Genomic DNA, 15,271 nt, shown 5'->3' with positions numbered 1-15,271 from the left:
AAAAAAAAAAAAAAAAAAAGTCAGTTCAGACCCTATTAAGGAGTAAGGAGTTGGTACAAGAAGACTGCTGTGAACTTCTAACCTTTAGAAATAGCTTCTTCCTATGTGTAAGTTTATTGAGGAAGAACTTTGGTGAAGTTGTCTGTGCCTCCTCCTGTAGAAAGTCCATGCATAGGGGTCTGTTAAAAGTTGTGTGTAGAAAGTTGCTACCTCACATCTCTCCCCACATTCTATCTTAGCAAACAGGTAAATAAAATGTATGTGTGAGAGAGCATGGCAGTTTTTCTTTTGCTTCAACCAAAGGAGACAAGATTTTTCCCAAAGTTTGTACTCTTAATATTATAAATATATCAGGCTGAGCAAATGGTTTTAAGACAATTAAACTGCTGAAAATACCAGTAAAGATTATCAGATTCTTCTGTGTTGATGCTGTTTGAGGATATTGTTGGATCAGAAACTTTTGTTTATAGTAAAATTTATTTTCATAATATAGCTCTATTTCCTAAGTTTAAATATTTTCTAAAACTGAGGCACTGGAGTCCTGCAATAATGTTGGCTTTGGGGTTAATGTCTACATGACCCTACATAACTGCACCAAATTCATCTCTTTCATCCATTAAATACCAGTTACTTGGATACCTTCATGTATCATATGTCTTTTTGTCATATGTCTTTCAAAGGTCATCATATTCTTATAATCACCATCAGGACAATTTGTAATGGCAGGTTTTTTTGTTTTTGTGCTTTGGTTTAGCTTTGCTATGTTGTGTCCTTTAAGGGCTATATGTGATTACTACTCAGCCGTCACCACTATGGGGCTATGGCAAGATTTCAGCATTCTTTAATGATTTCATGGTAGAAAATCTTGAATTTGTATACTTGTATAACAGCAGCCTACATTTATATGTGTTTACTCTTTCCCATTGAATTTGTCTTCTATTCAGCTAAAATTGTTTTGTTCCTTATTTTGCATTTATGTAAGAATTCACTGTCTAAAATATATCTTTATAAGTAGATACTTTTATGGTGAAAGATTAATTATGAAAAGCTAATGAGAAGACAGTTTTAAAATATGATTCATAATTTCTGGTTTTTGACATCACTTTTATTCATTTTAAAACTTACATTGAAAATACTACTTCTGAAAAAATAAATAAAAATCACATACAGATTCTTGGATACATGAATGAATTACTAAATAAAAATAATAACTTTGAAGAATTTTTTGGAAGATACATAATATAAAGTAGTTGATATTGTCAGTTAATACTAAGTATTGCATGTAGTGCTTTGCATCATATGCTTCTGTCAAGTGGTTTTTGTTAACTATGTGATAGGAAGAATAATTTGAAGTTATATTTACAAATAGTTAGTTTTCCTGCCATTATCGTTATCCTTGATTATTTAATAATGTTTACAAATCATACTCCAGCTACAATAATGGATTAAAAGAAAAAACTGACATTAAGGATTGTGATATTGAAACAGATGTTACATTGTCTTGGAGGCAAAATAAAAAACAGAAGTTTTTAAGGAAACAAAGTAGGAAAAAATATTACCAGAGATTATATAAGTAGTACTTTAAATGTTAAGTAGTACTTTAAAATGTTAAGGTTGAAACTAGTTAAGTAGTTTTTATGTTTTTATTGGTAATTTATTTACAATAAACATGAGGTACTATGTTTTAAAATATAGTGTAACAACTCAGCCATGCTTTCACATTTTAGTAATTGTATACTGTAGTGTATCATTTTGTCATTTTTAATTTCAAAATGGCTTTCAATAGTATATGTCTTGAATTTTTTTAAATGGTGAAACTGAAAAAAAAATTTTTAAAGCATTATTGTTGGTCTAGGTGATAAAAATGTGGTTGTAATTACAAATTAAAGATAATTTTGAAAAAGAGGTAGTTAACCAGGTTAGGTTAAATAAGATTAAACGATTTATGGCCATTTTATAAAATAATGACGGTCTTCATTTTAAGCTACAATGTAAAGTGCTTTATTCTGAGATTAGGTATTGTGGCAGAAGCTAAAACTGCCTTTTTTTCTAACAGTGCCAGAATACAACCTCTTTTTCTTTTTGCACTAACAAGACTGCTTTACCACCACAGCCCACTCTAAGTAATTAAATCAATCCTTTGTACTTACCGTATTCTCCTCTAGTGACGGTACTAGATCTGATTATATGCTTCATGCATATTCAAAGTACGGCACTGACAGCTCTTTAATGAGCTCTTACTTAATCAGTATGAACAATGTTCATCTTGTTCTTTTTTTCCTCATGCATTAGAGCTAGGAACAGTTGGGAAAAATGAAACATCCAGCATTCATTTGAAAAATATATTGTACTTTGAAAAGTGTCTAAGCTGAGGAAGTTGCATTCTGCCCTTTAAAAGTCTGATGGACAAATTGGATTACTAGTATTGGATTAAATAACAAATGGTTAGAGGAGAAATGAGAAAAGCTCACTGTGATCACAGGCTTTAATATTTTTTGTTACTTATAAAGCTAAAGGGGTCTTTAACCAGTTATTAAAGTCAGGATTAATTTGTAATGGTTCAACTTACTGGCTTTTAAAAGCTTTTTAAATTTAAAAAATTTTAAGAGCCCTAAAAACAATAGTGTAATGATGTATTAGAAAAAATTTTAATTTTTTTAGTATTAGGTTAAGTATAGATGTCCATGATTGTATGCTATCCCAGGTAAGGATTTGGTGATACAGAATTGATTTATCTTCAAATATGTTTTTCCAATTAAATACTCTGTGAAGCAATGAGTAATGTGTCCTTAAATATTTCTTATTGTTAGGCTTATTTCCTTCTAAAACATGAGATTCTTTTGTTATTAGTCATATCCTAACAATTAGAGGAAGGGAATCTCTTACTCTTCACTAGAATTCATAGGCATAAGTTAAACTGAAAATAACACAGTACCACATCAATATATTGTTATTCTCAAGGAAGCAGTCTTCCATTGAAGAAAATGATGCTAATTTAAGAGTAGGCTGGTTGCTTCTAGTATTGCCTGAAAACCTCAAATTATAGGTTAAGTTAAACACAAAAGAAAGTTTTAATAAGTCTATATTTTTATAAGTCACATAGGTTATGAACACAATAATTAAGTCTTTAATCAGAAAGTAAAATATCATAAAATCTATACCTATTAATATTGCACACATGTGGCATTTCACTGATCAAAAAGGCCTTCACCAGGGTACAATTGGCCTTTTTCCAAATTGCAAGCTTTTTCTCAGCTTTTTCTTTTTACTCTTTCTTCTTTTGTTGCTACCCAGGGATTTGTGCCTATCGCAGCCTATATCACATGACCAGTGTCAAGACATCACATGGTCCAAAGTGAATACAAAACCAGCTACCCTAAAAGAGAGATTAAAAATACTGTAAAACAATAAAGACTTTTGTTCATACTCTAAAAGAATCTATCCTAAGTCGGCTTCGTACCACTAGTTTTAACAGCATTGAATGAAGGCACATATTCTCAACTATTCTCCCTAATGGTAAACAACAGCTATCTATTTTATAGGGATGCTCTGAAATACATGTTTAATCCCTAACACACAGATTAGCTTTTTATATTCTATTTGTAATCTAAAAATTATTTAAATTTGTATTAATGTAGAAATATTTAAATTATGGTATGCTCATAATTTATGCAAGTACTATAAAGAATGAGATATTTGGACAGTATGACAGAACACATCATAGATGAATATGTAATGTGAGCTCTTATGTTAAAGAAACATGTATGTGTCTAGAGATACAGTATATAAACGTGTGATAGACATAGCTATCAATGTGGTCTGGAAGGAGATATGTTAAACTATAATCCTACCTCTGGAGAAGGGAAGTGTGGGGTTGGTGGAAGAGGACTATCCTTGACATTTTACTTGAAAAGAAAATCAAACTTAGGGAATAATAATCTGAGGGGGATTATTTAATTTTTTAATAGATATTTAAATTAACCTTATGGATGCCATACGGAAGTTAGACTGAAATATTAAATAATAGCTTAGCAAAACAATAAACCCATCATGGGAAAATTTTATGAAATAAAAATTGAAGAATTAGAAATTTGACTAGGTATAATTTGAAGGGAGAGAAAGGAAGATGGGAAAATTAATATTTTTCTTCAGTATAATTGTGGCCTACTTCTACATGAACAAATGCCAAATATATACTATATTATAATGCTTAATATGGATTATGTTGGCCTTCGTGAGGAAGTGGCAGGGTGGTATTAGATGATGGGATGAATATTAGCAATGGAGAATTTTAAGTATCTCCTTTATACAATCATTTATAATCTAAAATATTCAGTTGTCACTCTGCTCACATGTTTTCTGAACATCATGATGTTCATTAAATTTTTTTTTCATAGATAGCTGTGGGCATTTTTTTGTAGCCTTGTCATTTACAGTGTATTTAGTAATTTATAAGTAGTCTACCCTATTAGGGATGATGAGTTCCAAAATGTCATATATATGTATATGTCTCTAGTTTACTTTTGGGGAGGAAAATAAGAAAATAGCAAGTTGTTACAAATGAAGCTTTCACACAATCTCTGGACTTCCCTGATCTTCCTGCTAGTCTTACGGGTCTCATAATGATTTTTTAATTTTTTTTTAAATCATGACCATATGTCTGTCAGCACTGTGAGTTCCTCATTGAAACATAATAGCAAGTCAGCCTCTAGGGAGAATTTAAAAGGTAGGACATTTTGTTTACTGTACTTAGAGTTAATATGATCTATAGGTATGTTCACGGAGACTAAAATATGCATGCCAAATATCACCTTAAGAAGATTGATTTATGAGTTTTGAAATGTGGATTTCTTTTATCAGGACTTGGACTTTAACCTTCTTATAAGCAGTTTAATATATAGTATTAGAGTAACTAAAATGTTTTCTATGTTAAAAAAAATTCTGTGCTAAACTATTATTTGGCTTGTATAACATCATATAATAAGAGGTAACTCTTCCTGAATTATAGGAAGGAACACAGAAGAAGAAGAAGCTATGATGCAGGAATGGTTTATGTTAGTTAATAAGAAAAATGCCTTAATAAGGAGAATGAATCAGCTGTCTCTTCTGTAAGTACTCATGATTATGCTTGTTTTGCCTACAACATTGATAAATCTTAGGCCTCTTGTTATTGCCTTATTTGGGATTTCATATTTATTTGGTATTTTCCCTTTCCTTAGAGATTACATGTTTTATTAAAAAATTAAAAATAGTATATGACAGTTTTCATCTTATAAGAACTTTTAAATGGAACAGTAGACACTGAAAAAGTATTATACGGAAAGCCAAGAAATATAAATAATTATTGTACTTAAGAAATAAATCACTTATACAAGAAAAGGAAGTTTGGTTTATATTGAGGGTTAGAGGGGAAGATAAATAAAATTAAAGTTTATTTAACAAATTCTAAGTTAAATAAAATAACTCTTAATAAGGACAAAAGTACATTTATAGTCTCGGGTGATGTTACTCTAAATTTTGGGATAAAAGATCAGTTACCAAAACAAAAGTGACCTTTTTGTGATTAAAAGAATTACAGTAAAATGGAGTCTAGACAAAATGTAAGCATTCTTAGTTTTTAGCATTTTAGTTCACCGGAGGACTTAAGCTTGTTCCTTTCTGCTCACTAGCAGTATTCTTCTAGTATGCCACCTAGTGTGAGAATGAGCAGGCTTACGTGGTTTATTTTAGTGAAAAAGTCTAATTTTATAATTTCTGCTATGCCTGAACTTGATAAAAGAGTTATGAAGAAGCAGAAAACTTAACAAATCCTGAACTGTGGTCTCTGTATTAAATTTACACTGCTGGTACTTTCATGTTTCTTGTATTCTTTTCATGTGGAGTTTTGGAAAAAAGATTATAAATTATGATAAATATTTTCGAAAATAGCCTTATACTTGGCATTTGGTACAAGAAGCAATGAAGAAAGTGAGTAACTATCCTCAGATTAAAATATACCTATGTAACCTTCAGAATTGAAGGAGGAAAATAAGAGCACTAGTAAATATTCGACTGAGGAAGGTTTTAGGTTTGTGTATCATTTGTTTGGAGTGGCTTAAAGTTAAAGAGAAAAGTCAGTTATGAGTCCTAAAATCAATGTAACCTAAAGGTTCTTTTAAGTGTTTAATGATTTAGTAATTAGCATATTGATGAACTTTTGCAACTTGCCCAGGGAAAAAGAACATGATTTAGAACGACGGTATGAGCTGCTGAACCGGGAATTGCGGGCAATGCTAGCCATTGAAGGTAAGAAATGCTATGGTGGGGTGAGGTATGTGACGTGTCAGTTGTCGAAGAGATTTAAAGAATATGATACACTTCTGGTCTTACTAGATCTGGTGTACTAGGGACTTTCCGGAATTGCAAATAAATGCCGTGGAGGCAGAAAGCAGTATCCATATAAACTTAAGGACCCTAATTCAGATAGATAATCATTATGTTTGCTATTAATAATGGCACAAAATTGTCTTAACTTTTGATTCAGTAAGCTTATATGTCCATAAAATGGAAAATATAAGGAGTTGATTGATTTAATTACCTTTTACTTAAGTGCAATTTAAAGTTGTTTCCACTGGGGAGGTTTGGAAAAGATTTATCATTTTGATTTTTTACATCCAGACTCTAAATTTTACCTTAATATTTAATTGATGTCAACATTGAAATATATCCCTGTTCAGTCTTCTACAGTTCTTAAGATTCCAACTTGTGTTAAGTGAATATCTGGACAAAGATGAGATAAATGAAAGTTTCACACTTTTCATAAAGCTTTTAAATGAATTATATAGTAATCCTATGCATGGTTCATATATCAGTAAACATCAGCTAGCTTATCTGGCATTTACTATATATGATTTTGTAAAATTCTTAGGTGTTTTATAATGCTGTTCTCCTTATATCTCTCAGTTGAAAATGTCTTATAGTTCAAAGATGTCTGCTTAAAAGCTAATCCTTTGGGCTCTGTAAAATGGACCTTTTGTCTAATCAATGCAAACTGATTTTCCTATTCTATATTGACCTCTTAACCCATTGACTGTCCATGGTAATTTTGTTCTTCACCTGATAAGGTACCTGATCTATAATAAGTCAATTCTAATTAGTTCAGAAACTGGAAATTTAAGTACGTAAGGGAAAGCCAAGTGAAGCCTTATATTCTTAAAATATTTTAATAAATATTGTCATCAAAATGCATGCTATTTATCTAAATACTATCATATATGCTTGTAGACATTTCATTTTTAGTTTTATATTCATAAACTCATTTGATAAATATCACTGGCAACATTTGTATATCCTCATTTAGAAATCTGATTTACTTTATTTTGAAAGGCTTCAGTTAGCCCATTTCCTTCAAATGGCTACCCAGATGTATCAAATTATACCATTGATAATGACTATAAAATTTGTCAAAATTATTTAAGAAGTTCTGTGAAACTTGCCATTGAAATAAAGTATACAGCTATACTAAATGGTATTTTTTCTCTCGATACAGTTTTTGTAGTCATGGTATAGTCTTTAAAAAAGAAAAATAGTCAGTTGAAAAGTAGGCACAGTAAAAACTATTTATATTATATATATTTGTATGTGTAATATAATGTTTATATATAGTATATCTAATACATATAACTCATCATAGTTTATTATTTATAGATTCATTGTACACACTACATTCAACACAGAATATTCTTTACATTTTTATCTACCCTTTCACGTATAAAAAGATAAACTGTCCCCAAAATACAGCTTGATACAATACAGTTGACTTTAAGATAGATATTGGTTCTAACCCCAAAACCAATATTATAACCAAATACCTGTCTTAAAAGCAGGGCCATGACACATTAAAAAATTCAATTTCATCAGCAGTCCTATCCCTATATACCAGATTTACAATGTTAAATAATCTAATATTTTATCTGCCTGACCTGCTTGCACATACAGAAAAGCAGTAGAAAGTCATATATTTAAAGAAAAGGGGAAAAATATTTTTCTTTTTAAAAGTTTTACTACAGTTGTTAGTGTTTTGCATTATCTTTCTCTTTTGTTTTTTAAATACATTGGCCCATATATGACTGTGCCTTAAATCCCTCGGCCAGTTTCCATTGCTGGTTGAGGGAAAAAGGAGACTTGAGAAAAGGAGCAGCCTGCTGATTACAAATAAAGATACTGTCTTAAGAAAGAGGCCTGTCCCACTAGCCTGGGCAGTACATGGGCCAGACTGTGCCAGAGAGGTGGTGATCACTGTGAAGATCAGCTCTGTGAAGACAGTGTCCTCTGAGCCAACCCTTAGAATGGAGACACATTCAGATCAATAGCCTTTTCGAGTGTTAACACACCACAGAAAAAAACACGTGAATAAGCAACATTAGTTGGTTTTGTTTTGCTTTCTTTTGTTTTAAAGTTCATTTCTCTTTTCCCATCCCTCCTACTTAGTAGCCATAAGATGGTTTTATAATAAATAAACTAAAATCTTTTCAAATGAATCTGCTGCTGAAACCATTCACCAGGAGAACAGCATAGAATACTGATAACCATAGCACATTGAAAGAAATATTAACAGCTTGGTTTGAGAGCAAAAAAAAATAATATTCAATACATCCATTCTTCTGAGAATCCATAATCACTTTGGCCTATTTTTTTACCCTTTTTTTCCTGAGGTGTTTTTCATAGCAGGAGTTTCACTCTACTGAGCTAAGTTGTAGGATCCCTCAAGCTAACAAACATCTTTTAGATACTTTTCCTATAGTTTTTTTATTCCAGATTATTTAATGCCCCCTCAAGAAAGATAAATTCATTTCTGCACACATTGGGGTGGGCTTTTAGAAAGTGGTATGTTCATTTTCTGCACAAGAAATGGATCTTCTCTAGGATTTTGTACATCTTGATTTATTCTTGGCTTAGAGTTTGAAGTGGGTGCTCTTCTAAAGGGATTTATGCATAGGTTCACTATTTTTGTAGTTATGGTTTATATGATAAGCTTTTTATATTTAAAATCAATATGTAATCCTGTGGAGGAGCTTATCCCCTAAAACCCCATTTGTAAATCTATTTTAGCTTTGTTACACAGCACAGCCACAGTCTTCCATAGATTGATTAGGTACAGCGGTAGAATCCTATCAAATGGCCTGTTCTGATGATGATGCAAACTCTTTCAGGATTGCTAGTTGACTGGAACTAAAGATAAGACTTGACTGCAATCCCCCAATGTGCTCTTTACAAAACTAGTGTTAATTTTCATCAAAGTGCCAGGCTTATTTATAGTGGCAAGGTTGAAGGTTTACTACAAGAACTTTAGGTCCTTTCTATTAAAGTGTTTATAGGTATTTCTCTTGCCTTTTTTCAAGGTAATTATCAACTTCAGCAAATAAACTGAATCAGGGAGTGAATAATTGGCCCTATATATAAAAAAGAGTTTTTTAAAGTAACAAAACAGCTCAGTGCAGATGGACATAAACAGAATCTCTTTATTTCAACACTTTGACTCAAATGCAGCATCAAAACTTAATCCTATTTGTTACGAGAGGATATGGCTTTTGTAGCAAAAGTACACTGGAATCTTTAAATTAATCAGAACCCACATTGTAGTTTGTCCAAGCCAAAATCAGTGCAGTTAGCTAGCTGTCACTGGTGTTATAGGTGAGTAATCAGTTCTTAAAATGCATAACAGGTAACACGTAAATTTACATGCAAGTTTTTAAAACATAACATTTCTAGCTGAAGCTATTTAAAACAGGATTTTAAAAAAATTTAGGCTTGAACATGAGAATGTGAATTTTGATCAATTTTAAATGTAATATTACATTTTTTAAAAAAGATAAAAATAGTTTACTTAATTTCTCAAATTAGCATTCAAATATATATGTATGTGTATATAAACATATGCATGAGTTTGTGTACATATATTATATAATTTATTCCCATTATGAGAAAAACATGAAGTAAAAGTATAGTTTTGCTAATGTAAAGTCTATTCACTGCACATTGCTATTTCCTATACAGTTGACTAATATTTTGTAGACAGATATTAATGTAGCACTGTAATGACAGATTTAATATTTTAAAATCCTATAAATTATGCTGGGATATTTTAAATTCTAATGTCATTTAAATTTGACTCTGAAATAATGAAAATTACCTAAATATTCTTAATTTTTAAGTGATTTCATTACAGTTATAGAAAATGTCATTATTGAGCTAGGGAAAAGTTAAGATATTTTAAATTACTCAATACTTAAAAGGTTAAAATTTTCTTTAACGCTTTCTTTTATCCATTTTGTTAAAGTCCTAGTTTTTTCAATATTAATGAAATCTTGGTATTTTTAATTACTAATTAAAGCCTTAAAAGCAACTGGTCAAGTTCATAAAAGGAATAATTAAGAAAATTATATGTGTTGTTAAAATTTATGTTTTCTTGGTTTAATTTTTTAAATATAATTTTCAATTTAATTCTGTTTTTGAAAATTTCTTCAATTGTAAAGCTCTTCGCAAAATGTTTTGGAAGTAAATAAATCAAAGCTTATAATCAGAATGATTTCTTGAGGTTGGAAGTGAAAAAACTAATATTCATTAAACTAGTAATCTTAATATAAAATTTAGTTTCAAATCTGTTACACATTTAGATTTTTTCTGAAATAATATTTCTAGAATTATAGTTACCTGAAATTAGACTAGATGACCTTTAAGATCTTTCCAACCTGAAGAGCCTATTAATTTACCTGCTGAATAAGACTGATTTAAGAACAAGAACCAGATTAAAAAATTTTCCAGCATTCCTGTCCTGTTGCATTTAAATCCAAAGAAAAAAAATTGTGATATATATGACTGCTCTTCAGTTTTGCTGTTTATTATTTTTTAAATTATTATATTCAAAGAAACCCTTTCCAAATAGTTTCAGTATTCATCTCTATGCTATAGAATATTTCATTTTTAAAATAAAAATGTAATAGTGATCAGTTATTTAATGTTTTTGTGTGATGTTTTATATCAAATGTGGATAATTAACATATAGCATGTTTCATATAAATATGTATGTATGTGTTAGAGCTTATAATGAAAGAAATAGTGATAAATTGAATAAAACATTCTAGCTTTTTGCTGCTTTTCTAACCTTTATTGCATGATGATGCATCTAATTTTTAATTTGTAAATACAAGATAGAATTCCCTCTAGCACCATTTGCTTTCATAAAGCTGCTGAGCAGTTTGCTGTCTTGAATAAATTTTGCTTTGGAGGGGGTCGGGGGGGGATTTGAACCAGCACATTCTTGTGTGGTTTGTGAAGATTCACATGGTAACCAGCGGTGTGCATTGTTAGGTTTATCTGAATAAGCACCAGCCATGTGAGTTTTAACATGATTGCCCAGGGCAATGGAGAGAGAAGAGAGAAACCCGAAAGGATTGCACTTCTCTCTGTTTTTTGGAAAGTGCATTTGCTGGGGGAGGGGGCTACAGGAGTCAGTGGCCATGGTTCTTTTTTTTTTTTTTTTTTTTTTTTTTTTAAAGCTGGTGTCCTGTTTCCCTCTAGGTCCTCATTTGTTCTGCTATCTGCCTCATCATCTACTTCTTCTTTTCATTGTTTACCTTCCTAATGAGGGAGGCGGGGTAGACTGGGGGTTGATTGACAGCTACAAGCCCTTACAGTCTGGCCAGAGAGCAGTTGGCTTTGGTTTCAAAAGTGTTTTAAATGTTCGATTTGGTCCTGTTTTTATTAAATGAAACTGCTGCTCATCTTAAGGAAATCATCAGACCAGCAAAGATTAGGAAATATATTATTGGGGTCTAAAACCTTCAAAAAAAACGCCCCCCATCCATGGAAAGAGCACTGCCCATCGGGTTTTCCAACCTTTAACATAGGGTTTCAAAAAGAAATATGTAATTTTTCCTTTGCAAAAGTGCTTTGATTTGAAACCACCCAGCAAACGTCTCCAAAAGAAAACTGGCTGTGATGCGATCGAGAGCTGCAGTGTAATATTGCAGAGCAAATTTATTTTTTACTTCAAAGAAAAATGCTAATTAGCCGATTCACTACTTTTAAAGTTATTGTGAAGCATATGGCGCCCAGTGTGAGATACATCCAACTGCTAAAATAGAGCGAAGAGGAAATTAGTGAAGAATGGGCTGTTTGGGGTGAGAGTGGGGGTGGGGGAGGAGGATAGGTTCTCAGGCAGATTCTCTAGCCTTTTCAGAATGATTTTATCGCCCATCACTGTTTCCCGCCTCCTCATTTACCCACTTCCCCCACTGCCAACCCCTGGGCCAGCCTCTTCTGGGCCTCTAGCTCCCCTCCCCCACTTTGGCTGGATTCAGGTGCGCACCTCAGGCTAGCCACCGGTTCACACCTGGTTCTAGGCAGGTTCCAACCCTGCCGCAGCCATCTCCATTCACAGGACATATTTAGGAAGTAGAGTTTTAGCGAGGAAGCCTTCACCACAACAGCCAAACTCCCCAGAAAACACTAGCTAGTGGCTCTATAATGTGGTTTGCTGAGAAATATAAGGAAACTGGAAACGGCGGGAAGGGGAGGGCGGGGGACCGGGTGTTAGGAGGCCCTGCCCGTGGGTAACTAGCCTCCCGTCTTCTGCAGACTGGCAGAAGACCGAGGCCCAGAAGCGACGCGAGCAGCTTCTGCTAGATGAGCTGGTGGCCCTGGTGAACAAGCGCGATGCGCTCGTCAGGGACCTGGATGCGCAGGAGAAGCAGTGAGTGGGCAATGGGGTCGGGTCGAGGCTGGGCCACCTGCCGAGGGGCTGAGAAGTGTGCGGAAAGTTCAATCCAGAGGTCGCGGAAGGGCCGGGGCAGCCTCCCGCTGGCCTGGTGCTCCCCATTCCCGCTGGGGATCCAAATACTGGGCGACGGGGGAGTGCTGCTCTGCCCTCCACGAAGAAAAATAATTTTGTTTCCTGTTTGTCCTGTTTGTCTGACATCCAGGGCCGAAGAAGAAGATGAGCATTTGGAGCGAACTCTGGAGCAAAACAAAGGCAAGATGGCCAAGAAAGAGGAGAAATGTGTTCTTCAGTAGCCATCAGATCAGAAAGAATCTCTCCCAAAATTTTAGAGTCTTGGTTCCCAGACCAGAAAAAGTCAGACTCATTGTTGATTTAAAACTTTTAACATTTTGTTTGGCTGGATTGTACTACTTTACCTCTACTTTACCACCACCACCCTTTCCCTCCCTCCTTTCCAAATAATATACAGAACTCCAGAATAGCTTTGTTTAAGGATTTTTTGTGAGTTAACAATTTCCTTGAAATCCTGTGAAATAGATTTGCACAGACACCTTGTGAGTGATTGGTATTGGAGGTGTTCAAGAAACTGTTCAAAAAAGAACAAAAACACTTCCCTCATTATTTTATCTCATTTTTTGATGGGAGGAAAATTTGAAACATTATTCTTGTTGTTGTTGGTAATAGCATAATGACAGTGGGAGGGGGGTACAAGGGGATAAGAAAAATGTCATGATTTTTTTCGAGTCCTGCCATTTGTAACACTTACTCTGTTACCTAAATTTTATAGTTAGATCATATCCAATCTACTTATTAAACTGTGTTCTATTTACCAGTGGAGTTTTTCTGCAGTGGTTGTGTTTCACTGTAAGGATAATGGAGTTCCTCTCCTCTGCTTTCCTCAGAGGATGGTCCTTTAACATAGCCAGAAATAAGCCCTGTGGTTTGAAGGTGAGCTGTGAGGATGGAACTAATTGATATGCACCAGTTTACAAAGACAGTCTTATCATCCGAGAATACACCATCTTTTTCTCTGGATAATTATTTCTTACATCATGCTTGATTCCTACATTTTGTTGGGTCTCAACATTGGCTCACAAATGCTGTTAATATTTATTCTGTATTGATAAAAAGTCTGTCTTGCCACTACAAGTAAATCCCCCATTTAATATTTTCTTCTTTAGCATAGCACTGTCATTTTTGTGAAAATGGTTATGTTTATTTATTACAATACTGAGTCATATATAAATTTTCAATAAAAGCAGAAACTTTCTTACCTTAAACACGGCTGCTACTTTCTTGCAATGAAAACTTGACATTGGTTTGAATGGAAGTTTGTCTATCCATAAGACTTTTCATGTGGAAAATGGTCCTCTGGAACTTAGGGCAGGATACTGGGCTGCATTTGAAGCTGAATAAGTTTACACCATCCCAGAGGGGGCCCTGCTGACACACGAATGCGAATTGAAAAGTAATTAGTCATATTCTTAAGCAGTATAAACTATCATGTCTTTTGTAAAGTGTCATGTCTGCTAAAGATTTGAGGATATTTGTGATTCCACACCAATGAAAAAATATTAATATCTTGAATTTTCCACGTCATTACTTTGAATTGTTAGAGTTTTGAAGTCGTATTAGGGAGAGTCGTGTCTTCTGATAACCGGCAAGTCTGTAGGTACTGAAGTGAAAGGAAGAGGGTTATTGTTGGGGGGCGGGGAGAATGTGTGCAGGTATGTGTGTATGAAATGAGTGAAAGAGAAGTTTTAACAAGAAGTTCTAGGCTACAGGGGAAAAAAAAAACAAAAAAACACACACACACACACACACAAAAACGATTCTGTGGTAGTTTCCTTCACTCCCCCACAGGGGTGTCCAAACAAAGAAAGCTTGTTCAACAAGTCCAGAAACTTAGAGAAAACAGTCCACTAGCATTTATACTTTACCGTAGATCATATGTGTGTACACACAAACAAATTTCGTTCCAGATATGCAGCCACCTCCAATTGCCAGTCTTTCAAAATGATAAAAAGTTGCTACGGTAGAATTGCTTCATGATAAGGATTTCTTTTAAGTTATTGAAAAGTTATTTTAAGTAAAGGAAGTCGGTATTTGCCCTCTGTATTCGAGCAGGAGAGCAGAGAGAGCCGCTGCTCTCTGGGGAACGCTCTCAGAATCCCGTTCTAACCCCGGGAAAACTCAGCAGACAGAAATCGCCCGCCCCAAGCAGCCTGGGGCCTGGGCGGCCAGCAGCACCCACCCAGTTTACGCTTGATTCGAGGAACCTTCTCTCCCGAGGGGCCTCGCCGAAAAGCAGCTCCTTTGCCCCCAAAGCCGCTCCCAATAGGCCAAGTGACAACCCTTCCCTGGCCCCAGATTTGCTAGGATGGTCTGGGACCGCCGGGCGGCCCCTCTACCTGCCTCTCCAGCTTTAGCCCCAAGCCTCCCGGGGTTTCCATTTGGGCTGCTCCGTGGCGCCCGAACGCCCCTCAGCGGCGGTGGAGCGTGGACTCCGGC

At 34.2% G+C, this 15,271-nt stretch overlaps 1 protein-coding gene and 1 long non-coding RNA gene across 3 annotated transcripts in view; one reads left to right on the top strand and one right to left on the bottom strand.

Annotated features, from left to right (window-relative positions):
- The window catches only part of EHBP1 (EH domain binding protein 1), a 326,557-nt gene extending 312,517 nt beyond the window's left edge, over positions 1–14,040 (top strand). For both annotated transcript variants that reach the window (XM_011987305.1, XM_011987303.1), the window contains 4 exons: positions 5,009–5,108; positions 6,212–6,285; positions 12,619–12,733; positions 12,963–14,040. In XM_011987305.1, the coding sequence (XP_011842695.1) occupies positions 5,009–5,108; positions 6,212–6,285; positions 12,619–12,733; positions 12,963–13,053 (380 nt within the window). In that variant the 3' untranslated portion in view covers positions 13,054–14,040. The remainder of the gene's footprint in view (positions 1–5,008; positions 5,109–6,211; positions 6,286–12,618; positions 12,734–12,962) is intronic.
- On the bottom strand, positions 11,535–15,271 carry LOC105544720. Its single transcript, XR_001006812.1, has 4 exons — positions 15,015–15,271; positions 14,035–14,200; positions 13,591–13,695; positions 11,535–12,996 (listed from the first exon to the last, which is right to left on the bottom strand). It is a non-coding gene; the product is annotated as an uncharacterized LOC105544720 (long non-coding RNA).

The sequence above is a fragment of the Mandrillus leucophaeus genome, unplaced genomic scaffold, assembly GCF_000951045.1.
Source record: "Mandrillus leucophaeus isolate KB7577 unplaced genomic scaffold, Mleu.le_1.0 Scaffold307, whole genome shotgun sequence".
Lineage (NCBI taxonomy): Eukaryota > Metazoa > Chordata > Mammalia > Primates > Cercopithecidae > Mandrillus > Mandrillus leucophaeus.
The sequence above is the reverse complement of the archived record's forward strand: the minus strand, read 5'-3'. Positions and strand labels throughout refer to the sequence as shown.